Source organism: Scyliorhinus torazame, chromosome 9, assembly GCF_047496885.1.
Source record: "Scyliorhinus torazame isolate Kashiwa2021f chromosome 9, sScyTor2.1, whole genome shotgun sequence".
NCBI classification, from domain to species: domain Eukaryota; kingdom Metazoa; phylum Chordata; class Chondrichthyes; order Carcharhiniformes; family Scyliorhinidae; genus Scyliorhinus; species Scyliorhinus torazame.
Genome location: NC_092715.1, coordinates 164962022 through 164982200, shown reverse-complemented (window position 1 = coordinate 164982200; position 20179 = coordinate 164962022). Strand labels below are relative to the sequence as shown.

The window sequence follows — 20179 nt, the reverse complement described above, 5'->3', positions numbered from 1 at the left end:
ATAGAGCTCGCAACGCTAGCTGCCGATATGGCCCCCGCACTTCCGGGTCAGAGGCCGCGCATGCGTACGGCAGCGGCCTCCAGCGGCTGCGCATGCGTACGGCAGCGGCCTCCAGCGGCTGCGCTGTGCTCCATGGCTTGCGGACCTAGACCGCCAAAATAGTGCCCCGCACCAGCCGCTCGCATGCTCCGGACCGCCCGCAAACATTGCCCCCAGCCCTGAATGAAGCCCCCCCATGCCGGCCATCAGCCCTCCCCCAACTGTGACAGCCCCGGACTGAGTCCGCAGCCGCCACACGAGGATCACGGAGAGTGGGACCATGTTAGAACCACACCGTCGGCAATTCGGCCAGTCGGGGACGGAGCATCGCGGGGCGGGCCTCAGGCAATGGCCTGAGGCGGTGGATACTCGGCATGGAGTACGCCAATTTTCGGTGGGTAGCGGGGTGCAGAGAATCCAGCCCTATGTTCTCCCGCCAGAGTTGAATCACATCTGATTTGCACTCACGTTGGGAGCAGCCATTCAGAGGCGATTCACTATCCATTGCTATGCACATTTGTGGCTGCTCCCCCTCCCCCTCAATTCTGCCCCCTGATGTGCTTTCTACATAGAAAAAGAGGAAGTGAGAGCACGTTACTACTTTTGATGTGGTCAGGAACTGTCAATCATAGCTAGATGTTTATAAACATTGTGGTTAGTTACACATCAGGGTACTTGAGATCCATTCAAGCGTGAAGGGAAATTAAATTAAATAATACAGACATCTGGGTGTCTGGAAGCTGGCAATCACAGCCTAGTACAAGCAATTTCCCATTGATGTGAATGAAAGCCTTGCAGATCAAATGATCTGAAGGGGTTTAATAATAATAATAAACCCTGGAGATGTGGCTTTTGCTTTCTAAAAATTTACAGCTGCTGTTTTCTCTGCCTGAGCCGGCAGATGTTTTGCACAGGTGAGTTTTAAAGCAGAGGTTTTAACATTGTCTCTGTCTGGACTATTCTCTGACTTCCAGATAGGGGGTGTCTCTGGTGGGGGTGCCCTCCTGTGGTGGGCTATCCTACGGGGGGAAGTCTGGTGGTGGGGGGGGGGGTTTGCATTGTAGGGGTAGGGGGTCCTCTGATGGACTTTGGGGGCACTCACCTCGAAGATTGTCCACTGTGGGGTCCAACGCGCCAAGGCCATGCTGGGAAATACATGCAGCGATCCACACCCATGTGAATCCTGGTTCAGAGATTTGGAGAGTCACAAAGGCATGGAGAATCCGGTGCCCAGCCCATTAATAGGATGCAAATGGGTCAATCTGACCTATTTGCATCCTCATGCTGGCGCAGGGCGCGAACCTTGATGCTGCTGCCATTGGGGGACCGGATCATTGGAAACGGATTGGCACCAATCCCGTTTTTTCCCCAACACTTTCTCTGCGCCATTGTGAACTCCGCTACCAGTGGCGTAGAATATAGCCCCAAAGCTCTTCTTATTTTTCATTTAATAAGGTACAACTATTTTGAGTCATAAAACACGGCTCCTGTTTAAAAAAAAAACTATTATTAAGTGTACCCAGGTATAGTTATAGGTTCCATCTTAATTTTGTTGCTGTGCACTTATTCCAAACAGTTGTTTTGTGGTGTTGCACATGTCAAAATTCATTTCATTTTAGGAAGAAATGTTTCATTTAATAGTTGCTTAGGACACAATGTCTGCAACATCAACTTGAGTAACGTGCATTGTGCCTAACTGAAGGTCTGGCATCCTAGAAAACATTACCTTCCTGTATTTCAGAAGTGTTAATGAACAGCAAAATGAAGTTGCATAATTGCACCCCTCCTACACAATTTTCTAAAAATTGTGGCAATGGAACAACTTGCTGTTTTTAAAACTACTGAACTGTAGAAACAAAAATGACAAATTTTAGTATTTCCAGCATTTTCTATTCACATTCTCATCTAGAAAAAAGACAAAAATAAATTCTTATAAGGCATGGTGTTTTTTTTTTTGTAGGTTACCACCAGACCGACTGAGGGGCTATTCTGTTCGCTGCTTACCTATTGTCACCTTACCTGAGGCCTTCCCCTTGGTGGAAGCTCTTCTGACTTGTCATGAAGATGGTTTGGACGAATCTCTTAGTGCAGAATTTCTAGAGTCTGTCAGCAATGGCCTTCTGCAGTAAGTAGACTCAAGATTGTGAAAATGCGCCTTTACATTCATGGCAGACAATCCAGGAATGCTGTCAAAACTACAATTGAAGTGGTGGTGCAACAGCAATAGCTTTTACCCATCAGGACAGACTGAGCAGGCTGTTTTACTCCCTTCTAGAAAAGAGATCCATAATAGAGGTATTTAAAATTATGAAAAGCTTCGATAATGTAGATATAGAGAAGCTCTTTCCACTTGTGGGATGTCCAAAACTAGGGGTCAATAAATAGAAGATAGTTAATAATCCAAGAGGGAATTCACATGAACTGTCTTTATTCAAAGAGTAATTAGAAAGTGGAACTTGCTATCCCATAGAGTGGACAAAGCCAATCACACAGATAAGCACATCAGCTAAAAAGGTTATGCTGATATTGAGGTATGAGAGCTTGTGTGGAGCAATAATTATGTGTGACTTTAATCTTCATGTTAATTGGGTTAATCAAGTTGGTAAGGGTAGCTATGACAACGGCTTCCTAGAGTGCATAAAAAATAGTTTCCTGGAGCAATTGGACATGGAGCCAACCAGAAAATAGGCTATCTTGTATCCGGTAATGAGTAATGAGGCAGATTTAATGAATGACCTGAGAGTGGAAGATCCCCGAGGAAGTAATGATGATAAAATGATAGAATTTGATATTCAGTTTGAGAGTGAGAAACGTGGATCGGAAACAACTGTGTTTAACTTAAAGGGAATTTCAATGAAATAAGAATAGAGTTAGCTGAAGTGCTCTGGGCAGATAGAACAGCAGGAAAGACAGTAACTAAGCAGTGGCAGACACTTAAGGAGGTAATTCATGACTCAGCAAAAATATATCCAAGAAAGGAGAAAAGATTCTAGAGAGGGATAGGCTAACCAAGGAAGCTAAGGAGGGTATTAAGTTGAAAGAAAAAGCATATAGGGAGGCAAAAGTTAGTGATAGCCCCAAAGATTGAGATAAATTCAGAATTCAGCAAAGAAGGACTAAAAAGATAATAAAAAAAGAGAAAATAAACTACGAGGGCAAACTAGCTAGCAAGGAGTATTAAAACTGACAATAAGGGCTTCTTTAAATATACCAAAAGTAAGAGAGAGGTCAAAGTGAAGGTAGGCTCCTTAGAAAATGAATCTGGGAAAATAGTTATGTGGAGCCAGGAAACTAAACAGATCTTGCATCAGTCTTTACGGTGGAAGATACTTCGAACATCCCATTAATATTAAAGAATTTGGGGGAGGAATTAATTACCATCAAAATCACTAAAGAAGTAGTATGAGACAAACAAATGGGGCCAAACGCTGGTAAGCCCCCTGGTCCTGATACCTTGCGTCCTAGGATCCTAAAAGTAGCAGCTGCAGATATAGTGGATGCATTGGTTGTAATTTTTCCAAAAGTCCTTAAATTCTAGAGAAGTACCACAGGATTGGAAAACTGCCAATGTGACACCCCTATTCAAAAAGGGAGGGAAACTATAGGCCGATTAGTCGGACATTGATTGTTGGAAAAGTGTTGGAATCAATTACTAACCAAGTAAAATCATAATCTAATCAAGCCGAGACAGCATTGCTTCATGAAAGAGAAATCGTGTCCGATTAATTTATTTGAGTTTATAGAGGGGAGCCAGTAGATGTGTTGTATTTGCACTTCTAGAAGGCATTCGACAAGGTGCCTCACAAAAGGTTAAGTCATAAGATAAGAACCATGGTTCTGGAGGAAGCATATTGGCATGGTTAGAGAATTAGCTAATGGGCAGGAAACAATGAGTGAGGAGAAGATGTTTTTTTTCAGGTTGGCGACCTGTAACCAATGGGGTTCCACAGGGATCAGTGCTAGGACTGCAAGTGTTTACAATATATATTAATGATTTGAAGGAAGGAAGCCAATGTACTGTAGCCACATTTGCAGACAATACAAAAATAGGTGGAAAGGCAAGCTGTGAGAGGGATACAGACAGTTTGCAGAGAGATATTGTTAACTTATATAAGTGAGCAAGAAATGGGCACCCCTTTATTCTGAGACTATGCCTCTAGTCCGAGACTCTCCCATAAGGGGTAACATCTTCTCGACATTTACCCTTAATGGGCAAAGAATTGGCAAAAATTGGAAGGGAGAACAAAAGAACAGAGTATTATTTAAATGGAAAAGGACTGCCGAAAGCTGCAACACAAAGGGACTTGGGGGTACTTGAGCATGAAGCACAGAAAGCTAGCACACAGGTGTAGCAGGTAATCAGGAAGGATAACGGAATGTTGGCCCTTATTTCAAAGGGGGTGGGATATAAGAGTTTGGAAGCAACTGTATAAGTTACTGGTGAGACAACATCTGAAGTACTGTGAACAGTTTTGGCCCCCATTTTAAGGAAAGATATTATTTCATTGGAATTCAGAGAAGGTTCACTTGGATTATCCCCCGGTATGGAGGGATTGTCTTATGATCAAACGTTAAACAGGTTGGGACTCTACTCCATTGGAATTTTAAAAATGCGAGATGATCTCATTGAAAAATATAGGATTCTTAAGGTTAAATGTCAAGAAGATGTTTCCCCTTATGGGAGTGTCTCGGACCAGAGGCATAATCTCAGAATAAAGGGGTGCCCATTTAAGGCTGAGATGAGAAGGAATTTCTTCTCAGAGGGTTGTGAGTCTTTGGAACTCCTTGCCACAGGGAGTTGTGGGGGAAGAGTCCTTGTGTTTATTTAAGGCTAAGAAAGAAGGACTCTTGATCAGCAAGGGAATTAAGGATTATGATAATGGAACAGGAAAGTAGATGTGCAGAATGTCAGATCAGCCATGTTCCTGTTGAACGACGGAGTTCCTATTTCTTACGGTCTTATAAACGCTGGCATGGCTGTTTGTATGCTGTACTTTGTATGTAATAAAAACTTGCATTTATATAGCACCATTTACGTGTGAGAATAAAAAAAGGAGTGCAAGGGGACAGACCATATCTTGGTCAAAAGAGGTGGGTATTAAACAGGGTCTTCAAGCAGGAGGGATGGGTAGAATTTCTTTCGGGTGTGAATTTCAGTGTGTGGAATCTGACAATTAATGGTGGGGGTGATGCATTAAGCTGGAGCCAAAGAAATGGTGAGTTACGATGCAAGGAGTTGCAGGGTTAAAGAGTTAGGGAGGGATGATATGATCCAAGGTTATGTATTTGGATATGCTGGGGCATTGGTGATTTGTTAATTGATAATGTATGACAGTTTTTCCGACTGCAAATTCAGATGAGAAGATGGCCAGGCTCCCCTCTGATGCTCACCACAGTCAAATATCCTACCACCACTCACTGCCGAGGTTCACTCATGAAGAATCCAGAAATGCATTCAAAGGAAAGTTGGATAAACTTAAAGGAGAAAGCAGCACGGTAGCATAGTGGTTAGCACAGTTGCTTCGCAGCTCCAGGGTCCCAGGTTCGATTCCCGGCTTGTGGAGTTTGCATGTTCTCCCCATATCTGCGTGGGTTTCCGCCGGGTGCTGCGATTTCCTCCCACAGTCCAAAGATGTGCAGGTTAGGTGGATTGGCCATGCTAAATAATCCTTAGTTTCCAAAAGGGTTGGGTTAAGTTGGGTGGGGTTACGGGGATAGGGTGACGGTGTGGGCTTGGGTAGGGTGCACTTTCCAAGGGCCGGTGCAGACTCGATGGGCCGAATGGTCTCCTTCTGCATTGTAAATTCTATGATATCTATATGAAATTGTGCAAATTGGCATAGGGAGGCAAGAATAAGGGAAGTTAACACGTGGCTGAAAGAGTGGTGTGGGAAAGAGGGGTTCCTTTTCATGGGACACTGGCATCAGTTTTGGGACAGGGGGGACCTATACCGTTGGGATGGTCTCCACCTGAACCGAGCTGGGACCAGTGTTGTGGCGAAAAGAATAAATAGGGTGGTCAATAGGACTTTAAACTAAAGATTGGGGGGGAAGGGAAAGTCAGGGAACCAAGAGGTGAAGTAATCAGTGGGAAGCGTAGCTGCTTAGGAATACAAAAAAGCACGAAAAGACAAAACTCAGGAGAGGTTACGATAGTCCCCATCCCACAAAATATGACACCGTGTATGGAAAGGCTCAGTAAACCAAGGTCCACCACACTAAGAAAACAAAAAGGGACGGTCAATAGAGAATTAAAGGCGCTATATTTAAATGCACGCAGTGTACGGAACAAGGTAGATGAGCTTGTGGCCTAGATTGTGACTGGCAGGTATGATGTGGTAGGCATCACAGAGACATGGTTGCAGGGGGTTCAGGACTGGCATTTAAACATCCAGGGATTCACAACCTATCGAAAAGACAGGGAGGTGGGCAGAGGGGGCAGGGTTACCTTGTTAATTAGGAATGAAATTAAATCAATAGCTCTAAATGACATAGGGTCAGATGATGTGGAGTCTGTGTGGGTAGAGTTGAGGAACCACAAAGGCAAAAAAAACATAATGGGAGTTATGTACAGGCCTCCTAACAGTGGTCAGGACCGGGGGCACAAAATGCACCACGAAATAGAAAGTGCATGTCAGAAAGGCAAGGTCACAGTGATCATGGGGGACTTCAATATGCAGGTGGACTGGGTAAATAATGCTGCCAGTGGACCCAAGGAAAGGGAATTCATTGAATGTTTACAGGAGGGCTTTTTGGAACAGCTTGTGATGGAGCCCACGAGGGAACAGGCCATTCTGGACTTAGTGTTATGTAATGATCCAGACTTGATTAAAGATCTTAAAGTAAGGGGGCACTTAGGAGGCAGTGATCATAATATGGTAGAATTGAATCTCCAATTTGAAAGAAAGAAGGTAGAATCAGATGTAAAGGTGTTACAGTTAAATAAAGGTAACTACAGGGGCATGAGGGAGGAACTGACGAAAATCGACTGGGAGCAGAGCCTAGTGGGAAAGACAGTAGAACAGCAATGGCAGGAGTTTCTGGGAGTAATTGAGGACACAGTGCAGAGGTTCATCCCAAAGAAAAGAAAGGTTATCAGAGGGGGGATTAGGCAGCCATGGCTGACAAAGGAAGTTAGGGAATGCATCAAAGCAAAAGAGAAAGCCTATAATGTGGCAAAGAGTAGTGGGAAGTCAGAAGATTGGGAAGGCTACAAAAACAAACAGAGGATAACAAAGAGAGAAATAAGGAAAGAGAGGATCAAATATGAAGGTAGGCTAGCCAGTAACATTAGGAATGATAGTAAAAGTTTCTTTAAATACATTAAAAACAAACGGGAGGCAAATGTTGACATTGGGCCGCTCCAAAATAACGCTGGTAATTTTGTGATGGGAGACAAGGAAATAGCTGAGGAACTAAATAAGTACTTTGCGTCAGTCTTCACAGTAGAAGACATGAGTAATATCCCACCAATTCCGGAGAGTCAGGGGGCAGAGTTGAATATGGTAGCCATCACAAAGGAGAAAGTGCTAGAGAAACTAAGAGGTCTAAAAATTGATAAATCTCCGGGCCCAGATGGACTACATCCTAGAGTTCTAAAGGAGATAGCTGAAGAAATAGTGGAGGCGTTAGTTATGATCTTTCAAAAGTCACTGGAGTCCGGGAAAGTCCCAGAGGATTGGAAAATCGCTGTTGTAACCCCCCCTGTTCAAGAAGGGAACAAGGAAAAAGATGGAAAATTATAGGCCAATTAGCCTAACCTCTGTTGTTGGCAAGATTCTAGAATCCATTGTTAAGGATGAGATTTCTAAATTCTAGAAGTGCAGGGTCAGATTAGGACAAGTCAGCATGGATTTAGTAAGGGGAGGTCGTGCCTGACAAACCTGTTAGAGTTCTTTGAAGAGATAACAAATAGGTTAGACCAAGGAGAGCCAATGGATGTTATCTATCTTGACTTCCAAAAGGCCTTTTGATAAGGTGCCTCACGGGAGACTGCTGAGTAAAATAAGGGCCCATGGTATTCGAGGCAAGGCACTAACATGGATCGACGATTGGCTGTCAGGCAGAAGGCAGAGAGTTGGGATAAAAGGTTCTTTTTCGGAATGGCCACCGGTGACGAGTGGTGTCCTGCAGGGTTCAGTGTTGGGGCCACAGCTGTTCTCTTTATATATTAACGATCTAGATGACGGGACTGGGGGCATTCTGGCTAAGTTTGCCGATGATACAAAGATAGGTGGAGGGGCAGGTAGTATGGAGGAGGTGGGGAGGCTGCAGAAAGATTTAGACAGTTTAGGAGAGTGGTCCAAGAAATGGCTGATGAAATTCAACGTGGGCAAGTGCGAGGTCTTGCACTTTGGAAAAAAGAATAGAGGCATGGACTATTTTCTAAACAGTGACAAAATTCATAATGCTGAAGTGCAAAGGGACTTGGGAGTCCTAGTCCAGGATTCTGTAAAGGTAAACTTGCAGGTTGAGTCCGTAATTAAGAAAGCAAATACAATGTTGTCATTCATCTCAAGAGGCTTGGAATATAAAAGCAGGGATGTACTTCTGAAGCTTTATAAAGCATTAGTTAGGCCCCATTTAGAATACTGTGAGCAATTTTGGGCCCCACACCTCAGGAAGGACATACTGGCACTGGAGCGGGTCCAGCGGAGATTCACACGGATGATCCCAGGAATGGTAGACCTAACATACGATGAACGTCTGAGGATCCTGGGATTATATTCATTGGAGTTTAGGAGGTTGAGGGGAGATCTAATAGAAACTTACAAGATAATGAATGGCTTAGATAGGGTGGATGTAGGGAAGTTGTTTCCATTAGCAGGGGAGACTAGGACCCGGGGGCACAGCCTTAGAATAAAAGGGAGTCACTTTAGAACAGAGATGAGGAGAAATTTCTTTAGCCAGAGAGTGGTGGGTCTGTGGAATTCATTGCCACAGATGGCGGTGGAGGCCGGGACGTTGAGTTTCTTTAAGACAGAAGTTGATAAATTCTTGATTTCTCGAGGAATTGAGGGCTATGGAGAGAGAGCGGGCAAATGGAGTTGAAATCAGCCATGATTGAATGGCGGAGTGGACTCGATGGGCCGAATGGCCTTACTTCCGCTCCTATGTCTTATGGTCTTATGGAAATAAAAGGATATGTTGACATGGCTAGATGAAGCGAGATGGGATGAGGCATGTGTGGAGCAATAGTAGCAGCTTAGACCAGTTAGGCTGAATGACTTGTTTTTGTGCTGTAGACTCCATGTAATCCTACAATAAACATGTTAGGAAAACATTTGTTGCATGTTACCTTTATTTTCTGTTTAATATTGAATTTGCTTTTTCAAAATAAAAGCTGGCTTTATATTGGTTTAATTTATGAAATATATTTTTTATTCCACTTTGTAAGTGGTGCCATTTTTAAATCATCATCATGTAGATAAATATTCTGAAGTTGATAGAATTATGGTGGATATTTTTAAAAATTATTTTATGGCATGTGGGCATCACTTGAAAGGCTGGCATTTGCTGCCCATCCCTAATTGCCCTTTTTCAGAGGGCAGTTAAGAGTCAACCATATCTAGGCTAGACAAGGTAACAATGGCAGATTTCCATCCCTAAAGGACATTAATGAACCAGATAGGCCTTTGCCACAATCAGAAATGCTTTCATGGTAATCATTGGACATTTTATTGAATTCAAATTCCACCCGGATTTGAATCTGGTCCCCTGAGCATTATTCTAGGTCACTTAATTATTAGTCCAGTGACAATACCACTCTGCTCCCTTCTTGCCATGTGGGTAAATATATATTACAATTGATCTTGTCTTGTTTGATTAAGCTTTTAATTAGTGGAAAAATTGATGTATTGGAAGGTGAAGCCCCAAAATCTCCAACATTATTCTCTGATGAATCTAAGGAATTGCCATGTTTTTTGCAGCAATATTAAAACCCGTATTAAGATCTATACAGACTGTATGACTGCTGGAGCTGTGATTAAGGCCGTACAAGTGAGGTAATCATTGATTACAGGTGAAGTGTTCTGCTAATAGATCTTGAGAACCATTTACTTCTTTGCGTATAGCTAGCTAATGGAATTTTCAAGGACCCCTGGGGTACAGATAATTTATGAGGGGTGTTGTGTTTGGTTCTTACTGATCATGTCAAGGGGCATCTTGTAAGAAGAGACAAAAGAATGCCTTATGCTTTGGGTAAGGATGATGTAGTTAATGGGAGGAGCCAGGTATGTCTGAAACGGCACTTGATCCTTGAATTCTTATCTGAATAGAGGTGTTTCAGTTTGGTCCTGAAAGGCTTTCTCTCCAAAGATTCTACACTGAGAAAAGCAAGTAGAAACCTAGTTGTTAACTTTATTCATGAGTGGTATTTGCAATATATTAATTTGCTTAATTGGAAGGTAGTGGAGGTTTATGAAGTAAGTTAAGGTTTTCTCTTTTATTTAATAATGTTGTAACTTAATTGTAAAGCTATTTCTTTGTTGCGAATGAGTTAATTCTGTTTTTAAATTAAAGTTGTTTGAACATAAAAGTTACCTATTGGTCAGTGTTATTACTCCAGTGGTGCAGTAATATTTCCTCACCGTTATACAAGTTGCAAATAGTTGGGTTCACATCTGGGATCCTACCAATTATGTGTGAATAAATCATCTGAAACAAGCAATGTGGAATGACATAAATTGTGCTGAAACGTCATTTTCCATTTTTCAATTTCTTTTGGCCAAAAATTCAAAAGGGTTTTAATAACGCTGGGAAAACATCCCATCATTTGAGGTTTTAGTCCAGAGGATGTGGATTCAAGAACCTGGATACTGGCTGCTATCTGTATAGTAATACACTCCATGACAAAATCCCTCTCCAAATTACAATGGTTTGCAATTACAACTGTTTTCCCCCAAATTAAAGAAGGTATTTTAATTCTCACTAATGATCTTAATGTTCTTGTAACGGTGCTACTCAACTGTATCATTTAATTATAAATGATCTTGAGATATAAAACCATCTTACGACCATTATAGCTGCTTTCTTGCAGTCAAATCTAATAGCACGTTTCAATTTCTTGACTGAGTATCCAGTTTTTAAATTGTGGGCACTTAATATGGTTTAGAAAACTTGGAGATTTAATGGAGAGAGCTTGTAAATGCAGTATGCAAATAACAGTAAACAGTTTTTTTGGGCAGCTTCCTGTACACATAATATTAATATATAGATGTCTAACTCAGCCAAGTGGTAACACTCATCTCTGAATCTGAAGATTCTGGGTTCAAAACCACTTTAGAGACCTGGGGCTGGATTCTCTGATTCTGAGACTAAGTGCTGACGCCGGTGTGGGAACAGTGGCCTTTCACAACAGCGCAAAATGACCACCGGCCCTTCATCTGGTGGGGGGCTAGCAGGCACGCAGCGTGGAGCATCCGGCTCTAGCTGCCGATACGGCCGGAGAATTGTCGGGTCCGTGGCCGCGCATGTGCACGGCGGAGGCCTGCGGCGGTGGCGCAGTGCAACATGGCAACTGCCGCATCCGGACACGGCCTGCCAGATAGTGCCCCCCTTTGGCCAGGCTCGTCACCCCCGGACCACCCCCCACCAGTGCCCTCTGCCAAAGCCCCTCCCCTGCCTGCGGATCGGCTCTCACCCGACTGTGGCAGCGCTGAACTCAGTCCGCAGCCGCCACGCTGCGTTCCCGATAAAAAATTATAAGGGTGACCCACAACGTCGGGAACTCGGCCCGCCAGGGGCGGAGCATCGGGGGGGGGGGGTGGTGGTCGCGGAAGGAGGGAGGGCCTCGGGTGACGTCCTGAGCATAGAAAAAGCAGCGCTGCCCCCAATTTTGGCGCCAACATGGATTCTCCGAATGCTATTTAGGTGTCAGAGACCGAAGAATCCCGCCCCTAATCTTGGTTGATATTTCTATGCCGTACTGAGGCAGTGCCGCACCGTTGGAGGTGTTAATGTTCATGTTAAACGAGGGCGGCACGATGGCGCAGTGGTTAGCATTGCTGCCTCACGGCACCGAGGTTCCAGGTTCGATCCCGGCTCTGGGTCACTGTCCGCGTGAAGTTTGCACATTCTCCCCATGTTTGTGTGGGTTTCGCCCCACAACCCAAAATATGCAGGCTAGGTGGATTGGCCACGCTAAATTCCCCCTTAATTGGAAAAAATTAATTGGGTACTCTAAATTTGAAGAAGGAAAAAAAGAATGTTCATGTTAAACCATGAGCAAGCTACTCTTTCAGTTTTATATGAAAGATCCTAGGCTGGATTCTCCGTTTCTGAGGCTAAGTGTTGATGCCAGCGGAGGATGTGTGACATTTTACGCCAGAAAAGTCACCGCAACACCTGCACCGATTCAGCTACTTTAAATGGGCCAGCACCGTCGCCATGTGAAACGCAGTCAATTCCATGAAAAACGGCGCCGGATTCGTCAGGTCCGTGATTGGCACTCTTGAGGCTTACACGCCGAAGCCGCACTTAAATGGTCCTTACCCTCACACACCATCCCAGCCAACAAGATGGCTGGAAGGAGAGCAGCGCCACGGTTCAGCTGAGCTGGACACCCTCCTGGACGCTATGAAGGAGAGACGGATGATCCTGTACTCCGGCCCATGAGGAAGGCTGCCAGGCTCCGTATTCGTTGTGCCTGGGTGCAGGTGGCAGATGCAGTCATCGGCGTGGGCAATGTCATCCGGACTGGCATGCAGTGCTGCAAGAAACTCCACAACCTCCTCAGGGCGGCCAGGGTGAGTTGGCTGCTCCCTGCCCCTGCCACTAACGGCGTCCCCCCCATACGCCCATAACTGCCCCCCCCCACCTCCCCCCTGCGACAGCTGAACCCCCACCCTGCCCCACATGCCAGCATCCATGCCATCCACCATGGCCGGGTGCCCAGGCCACTGAGGCCACCCAACCCCTGGGCTGCATGCGTCGGACCGTAACGGTGTCCTATGTGTGTTCCCGCCTCCCCCACAGAGGATGGCTGTGCACAACCGGCAGGAGTGGGAGAAGACTGGAGGGGGAATCAGCAGAACTGCGACCCTTCACCATGCCTGAGAAGGGGGTCCTGAACGTCGCCGGTGGCCCAGAGAAAAAGGTATGTCGCTGGGTTGGAGAGCGGTCGTGGGCGAGCAAGTGAGACCCTGCCGAGTTGCGGTTGCCCATGACACATCTGTCGAGACGCCCCCACAACCCCCCTCGCCCCACCCCCACCCCCGGCCAGCTGTCTAATCATACTTGTCTTGTGTATCACAGGACCTGCTGGAAATGGGGCCGGTCCATCCGGTGTCCCCGCCCCCAGTCAGTGCCAGAGCCGGAGACCCCCAGACAGCCGAGCACTGACAGGGACAGCAGCCCGAACACCAACCCTCCACCCGAGACTCAGGACCACCCCAGAGCTCGGGTCGGAGGAGGACACAGACTTTCCGTCACAACTGTCGCCAACACCCTCCACCACCCCAGAGTCTATCACCTCGGTTGGGCGCATGTGAAGAGGCTCCTGGGACACTATCTGGTGCGCACCACACATCTCATCCAGTACAGCAGGTGGAGGTAGGAGCAGCCGAGGGGCCGGGCGGTCGGAAGGCAGGCCGGTCTCAAGAACCAGCTGCCGATTAGATGGGGCCCGGGCCTCTGGAACATCCAGTCCCAGCCACAGTGCAGGTGCAGTCAGAGACCCAGGGACCACAAGAGGGGACGATGGTGGGCATCCAGCACCTCACAGGCAGCCATGTGCCAGAGCAACCTGGACATCGCAGTGGCACTCAGCATGGCCCAGTCACAGCAGGCCATGGCTGGGAACATCGGTGGTATTGCCCAGGCGCTGGCCGGCATTGTGCAGACACTGGGCGAGGTGCCCCAGTCCCAGAGGGCGGTGGCCCAGTCCCAGAGGGCGGTGGCCCAGTCCCAGAGGAAGGTGGCCAATCACTGGCGGATGTGGCACAGACTCACAGGGTGGTGGCGCATCACAGCGTGGTGGTGCAGTCCCAGATGGAGATGGTGCACTCCCCGTGCTCCACGGCCGCGAGCATGCAGATTCTAGTCGAGACCAGAGGACAGGCAGCGCCAGGTGGCGGGGGGGGGGGGGCTCAGAGGATGGCTCCGCTCGCACCCCCGTCCCATGGAGTAGCCCAGGGGCTATCGGGCACCCCGAAGTAGGAGGAGGTGATGGGGCTCGTGCCGGTGACTCCCGCGGAGGTGGTGCTGGAACACTGCAGCTCCCCCCCCTCCCGCGCCATGGCCGTCCCCAGCGCCCCCACCCCAGGGAACTGACGGGACCGTGTGATGGACTTGCCAGCTCGCATGCAGGGATCACCCAGGTGGCAGATGCTACCGTGGACATGAGTCAGACATTGTCATACGGTGTGGAGCACGGAGCTCATCGCAGAGCGGGTTGTCATCACCCTCCATCCCATGGGCCAGGCATGCTGTTAATGCCAACCCAGGGCACCCACCTCGTAGCGCTACAGGTGTTTATAACGGAGGAGTGTGCAAGCAGGCGGTTTGGCGGTGTGGGAAGTGAGGGGGTGTGGGTTTGGGATGTGGTGTCCGTGCCCCTGGCCAGCACCCCCCTCCACCCCCTCCCACCTGGTCGGAGAACCTGGAGGCGATCAGAGTGTCTCGTGCATGTTGGCCCTGACGCACACGTCGTGCGGCCTCCACTGCCTGCCTGGGCCCCATGTTCTGCTCATCGTCCCCTCCCCCGCATCCTCCTCGTCGGATGAGGCCTGCCCTTCCTCCTCATCCTCCTCCTCCAGCCCATCGCCCCTCTGCTGCGCTATGTTGTGGAGGATGCAGCAGGCCGCCACGATGCGGGCGACCTTCTCAGCCTTGTACTGGAGGGCCTCTCCAGAGCGGTCCAGGCATTTGAAGAGCATCTTCAGGAGACTGAAGCACTGATCGATCACACTCCTGGTCGCTGTATGGGTGTCGTTGTATCAGGTATCCTCATCGATCGTTGGCCTCCAGATAGGTGTCATCAGCCACGACTGCAGCGGTTAATCCCTGTCACCCAGGAGCCAACCCCTCAGCCGGAGGGGGTGCCCCTCGAAAATGTCAGGAACCGCCGAATGCCAGGGTGAAGGAATTGTGCTGACTGCCCTGGTATCGGGCGAAAAGGTGCACGAAGCGCAGCTGATGGTCACAGACCACCTGGACATTCATTGAGTGGTACCCCTTCCAGTGTGTGTACAGCGGCCTGATATCCGACGGTGCCTGTAGGGCGACATGCATCCCGTCAATCATCCCCTGGAAACGGGGCATCCCGGCTATGGCGGGTATCCAGGTGGGCTTGATCCACATTGAAATAGATGTATTGATCCGCCTGGGCATATAGGGTCTCTGTGATGGCGTGGATGCACCTGTGTGCTGAGGTCTGTGAGATCCCGGACAGGTCCCCACTCGGCAACCCGACGTATAGAAGGTCAGGGCAACTTTCACCTTGACAGTCACCAGGAGAGGGTGTCCTCCCCCATACCCCTGCAGTGTCAGGTGTGCCATCATCTGGCAGATATGTCGCACTGTCTCTGCTCAGCCGGAGTCTCTGACGGCATGCTGGGTTCGGCAGGTCCTCGAATGACAGGTGCTGTTCGTACCCATGAGGCTTCATGCTGCGCCTCCTTGGCACCTCCTCCTCCTCGGCGTGTTGGGCGGCCAGCCCTCCAGCCTGTGCGACCGCCACCTGCCCCTCTGCAGCCTGGATCTGCTGGAGCTTCCCCCTCCTCTCAGAGTAGCTCCCGCTCACACGGCCGCAGGGCATCCCGCAGAGCTGTGAGCATCACCAGGGCGGCCACCATTGCTGGTTGAACGCCAAACGGCATTGTCTGCAGGGGGTGAAAGGCCAACATGTTAGCATGGTGCAAACTCCCGTGCTTAACCAGGTTCCATGGGCTACATGGTGCAGCCCGTAGTCAGTTCAATCCGTGTCCTACCAAACTCTCGCTTAGCAGCCATGACACCAGGTTCACGATTTTTGAGACTACAAGTGAACCACGCCGTCGGGAACTTGTCCCATTGGAGGCAGTGAATCTCGGCGGCCTCGGAGAATAGGGTGTCAGGCCTACTAATATGCCTACTGTACTTAAATGTCGTGCGGCACAGACCACGATTCTGGCGTTGGATGCTTTTCCCTGCCCAATCGCGTTTCGCGATTTTGCCATCTACAATCGGAGAGTCCCTAGCCAATAATGATCCAAACAACAGCACTAAAATAAGTTACAGAAGTATGATACTATGGGCACTGGAAATACTCAGCAGGTCTGGTGTCATCTGTGGAGAGAGAAACCGAGTTAACGTTTCAGGCTGAGGAACGTTCTGAAAGGTATACTTACAAGAATAAAACCTTGAGTCCTTTGTGGTTAGGCTGGCATGGTACATGGCCAGGAACAGAAACTTCCACGTGATGCTCTGTCTGGAATCGATACTGGCCGTCTGCAAGAGCACTCAAGTCAACACATAAACTTGTTATCACTGTATGGACTTTATGATTACCCACTCACATTTATACAAAAGAACAAGACCATGCTATGAATATGTAACAAACTTCCAGGCACAGGTGATCAACTTTACAGCAGGATGAAGGACAGACAAAATAAACCATCAGACTCCATAATGACGTGATGGCTGGTCAGACGAGGGTGTTTAAGAGGAGAATGAATCACCCTGGATAAACGGTAGTATTCTGTCTTTCCCATTTACTAGTTGGGGTCTGGATGGGACTATGGGCAGTTGTGGGCATATACCTATGACTTAATAATAGCAAACTAGTATAAAGAAAGGAATATTTGGAACAGATCTTCAGCGATAACCTAGGAACCCTGTTGCTAACTTTTGGTTGGTTCACTTGGCTCTGTTTTATAACCTTTGATCTCGAGTCGCCAGGTACCTTTATGATACCGCCACGAGGTTCAAGTTTGAGTAATGACCAATAACTCAATACACCGATTAGTAAGATTTAAATCAAAGCACATTTATTATACACAGTAATCGCTACTCATGCACAAATTCTATGTCTAAGCTACTTCTACGCCTAACAGGCCTGTACTTAACTTTGGACTGGCCCACCAGGTCAGGGGAACAAATGGCCTTTCGTTTGGGTTCTGAGTCTGCGGGATTCGAAGTTGGTACGGATTGATAGCTAGGAGCGCCTATCTCGTAGCGAGCGTTGACTTATTAAGACTTACGATCTCTCGGCGGCCGTTGGACCGGTCACGGTCAATGTTGGTTTGCGTTGCTGGGTGACCCGGTCAAGAAGAAGAGGGGCGATTTGAACTTGGGGACTTAACTTTATAGTGCCCAGGAGCTTCCCGCCTTTCGGGGCGGACCCTGTACCTGGTTCTAGGTGATTGGACTTTGTTCCAATCGCTTGGTTCGATTTCTCCAATACTGGAGCGGTTCCCTGATCGATGGGCGGTCTTGAGGTGTCCGTTAACCTCTTTGGTGTTGGCTCCTGCTGGCACCGGGGAGTCTGGCTTAGTTTTGTTTGTCCCAAATGTTGCTATTGTTCCCGTATATTGCTTATTAGTATGTAGATGGTTGCTATATTATTATGCAGATGGCCGCTAGTATCGTTGCTGTCTGGGCCTTTGCAGAGTTAAATACACAGCAAACTGGCACCTGCTGGTTTCTGCCTGTGTTGGCTGAATTTCCCTTCAGCCTTTGCCGTTCGCCATTTTAAATCGGGACTTGGCCAACTCAGGTGGCTACAAGCCCCCAGGCACAATCATCGCAAGAAGAAAGGACCCTGGATTTTGAAGACACCACATCGGGTGATCTAGCCTGGCCAGCCGCCTTCACTAAGTGTGGGTAAAACCTAGAGCTCAGCTGTGAGTCTGAGTCATACATTGTTGAGTGAGAGAATTGTGAATAAAATTGCGTTAAACCGTGAACCTGTTTTTTTCCTTGGTTCATCTTGCAAATAATCCTGGGTAAAACGTTCGAGTAAGTAAACTGGTCGAAAGTATCTGAAATTATTTTGATTATGTACACCAATTAACATGGCTCCACTTTAGCAAAGCGATTTCCGTGGTACAAAACTCTGGTTGTTATCAAGCACAATGGTGCTATTACAGGGTTCATCCTAAAGATAACTGGGAATGCTGCTCCAATCTGCATGTTGCTGTACCCAAAAGAACAATGCTCTTTGTGATGTTTCATAATGTTAAAAGCGGCATAAAAATATAGGTGGTGGTTGTTGTTGGAGGTTTTTTGAAGGCAATGGGGGACTTGGCTGCTGGCTACAGAACCCGTGAGAGCCCCGCATTGCCAACTGTTGGGATGACCAGCTAATATTACATGCCAATCAGGCAGTTGAGAGGCCACCTGAAGACCTTTCACTGGGAACAAGGATTCCAGGGGCAGCAGCCCCTCTTGGTTAGCAGTGCAATGGGGAGACAGTAGCTGCTCCTGGAAAGATACTCACCCGAGACCCTGATACACATTGGAACCTGGACTCGGGTAAATGATTTTGGGGTTTCATGGGGTGGAGGTTGCGGGGGAGGGGGCATGGGGGGTTCATCAGCAAGGTCAGAGGATTGGCTCTCTAATACAAGTGGTGGCACTTAATTGGGCATCAGTTTTCCACTCTCAATCAGCGGAGGGGCAGGAATGCTGTCCAAGGGCTTTCCCGCTCCAAATATAATCAGCGTGGAGGTGGGAAGGTGATACATTTCCTACCCACCACTGTCAAATGCCCTCCGAATTCAACATCGGGAGAGCGTAAAATACTGCTCATGATGTTGGGAGTTCACATCCAATGCATGTCAGTGTTCAGGGCATCAAAAGTTTTATTGTCAGCCATTAAATCCTGTACATCTGTGTGGTATTCGGTATTAAGAGTATTATGGTACCCTGTAATGCTGTAAGACCATTGGTGTAGGAGGTACTGTTTTCATTGGTTAAGCCTGCCTGCTGGTTCCGCCCAGTAAGGCGGAGAATAAGAGCCCGTGTCTCCCCAGCAGCTGCCTTCTGTAATTGCGCTGCTGGGGGAAACATCTAGTGTAATACAGCCTTCAATTGTCTCCAATCTCGCTTTTGGAGTTATTGACTGAGCATCAATCTGATATGGGTCAAACTACGGCCTGTGGGAGTTTCTGATCTGGCTCCCAGCTGCAACGTTGGTGAACGCAGTGTGAGCTGAATGTGCATGCACAATTGCTCGTGGCGCCTGGCAGTGAAAGTAAAATGCAGATCCCGGAGGGTTTCAAGGGAAGTACTTCTAGGAAAGTTGGAGCTGGCCAATGATTGGAAGCTGGAACTGGAATTCTCTTGTGAGTGTGGCTCCTATGCTAAAGTAGTGAACACACGGAGAAGCAGTGAAAACAGCACATGGTAAGTGTGCATGTAAGATTACTTACTTGATTACTGCAGAAAAAGCAAGTAATTTTACCCTTTATGAAAGTCAAGTCAACTCTTACATAACTTTGCTTCCCCATGTTTCTCATTCCCTCACTGAAAAGGCTGATTTCTTGCTGAGGTCTCATGCCATGAGTGGCGGCAACCTAGGATTTGATCTTGGGAACTTCAGGTCTGCATTGGCATGGGATAAACTGAAAAGTACGTTCATCTGCTAAAATGGTTATCTATCTAAAATCTACTAAAAAAAATCTTGCATCTGTATATTAAGTCGATGCCGTTAGTGTCCCTGCTGATTTTACCTGCAGGAGGTGCAGCCATCTCCAGCTCCTCCAAGACCGAGTTAGGGAACTGGAGCTGGAGTTGGATGAACTTCGGATCATTCGGGAGGCAGAGGGGGTCATAGATAGCAGCTTCAGGGAATTAGTTACACCAAAGATTGGAGATAGATGGGTAACTGTAAGAGGGACTGGGAAGAAGCAGTCAGTGCAGGGATCCCCTGCGGTCGTTCCCCTGAGTAACAAGTATACCGCTTTGGATACTTGTGGGGGGGGGGACTTACCAGGGGTAAGCCATGGGGTACGGGCCTCTGGCACGGAGTCTGTCCCTGTTGCTCAGAAGGGAAGGGGGGGAGAGGAACAGAGAATTAGTAATTGGGGACTCGATAGTCAGGGGCACAGATAGGAGATTTTGTGGGAGCGAGAGAGATTCACGTTTGGTATGTTGCCTCCCAGGTGCAAGGGTACGTGATGTCTCGGATCGTGTTTTCCGGGTCCTTAAGGGGGAGGGG

The 20179-nt window shown here is 47.7% G+C and overlaps 1 protein-coding gene across 2 annotated transcripts in view; it reads left to right on the top strand.

The window, feature by feature from the left end:
* The window catches only part of fancc (FA complementation group C), a 274053-nt gene that overhangs the window by 134224 nt on the left and 119650 nt on the right, over positions 1–20179 (top strand). For both annotated transcript variants that reach the window (XM_072516728.1, XM_072516729.1), the window contains exon 7: positions 2000–2164. In XM_072516728.1, the coding sequence (XP_072372829.1) occupies positions 2000–2164 (165 nt within the window). The remainder of the gene's footprint in view (positions 1–1999; positions 2165–20179) is intronic.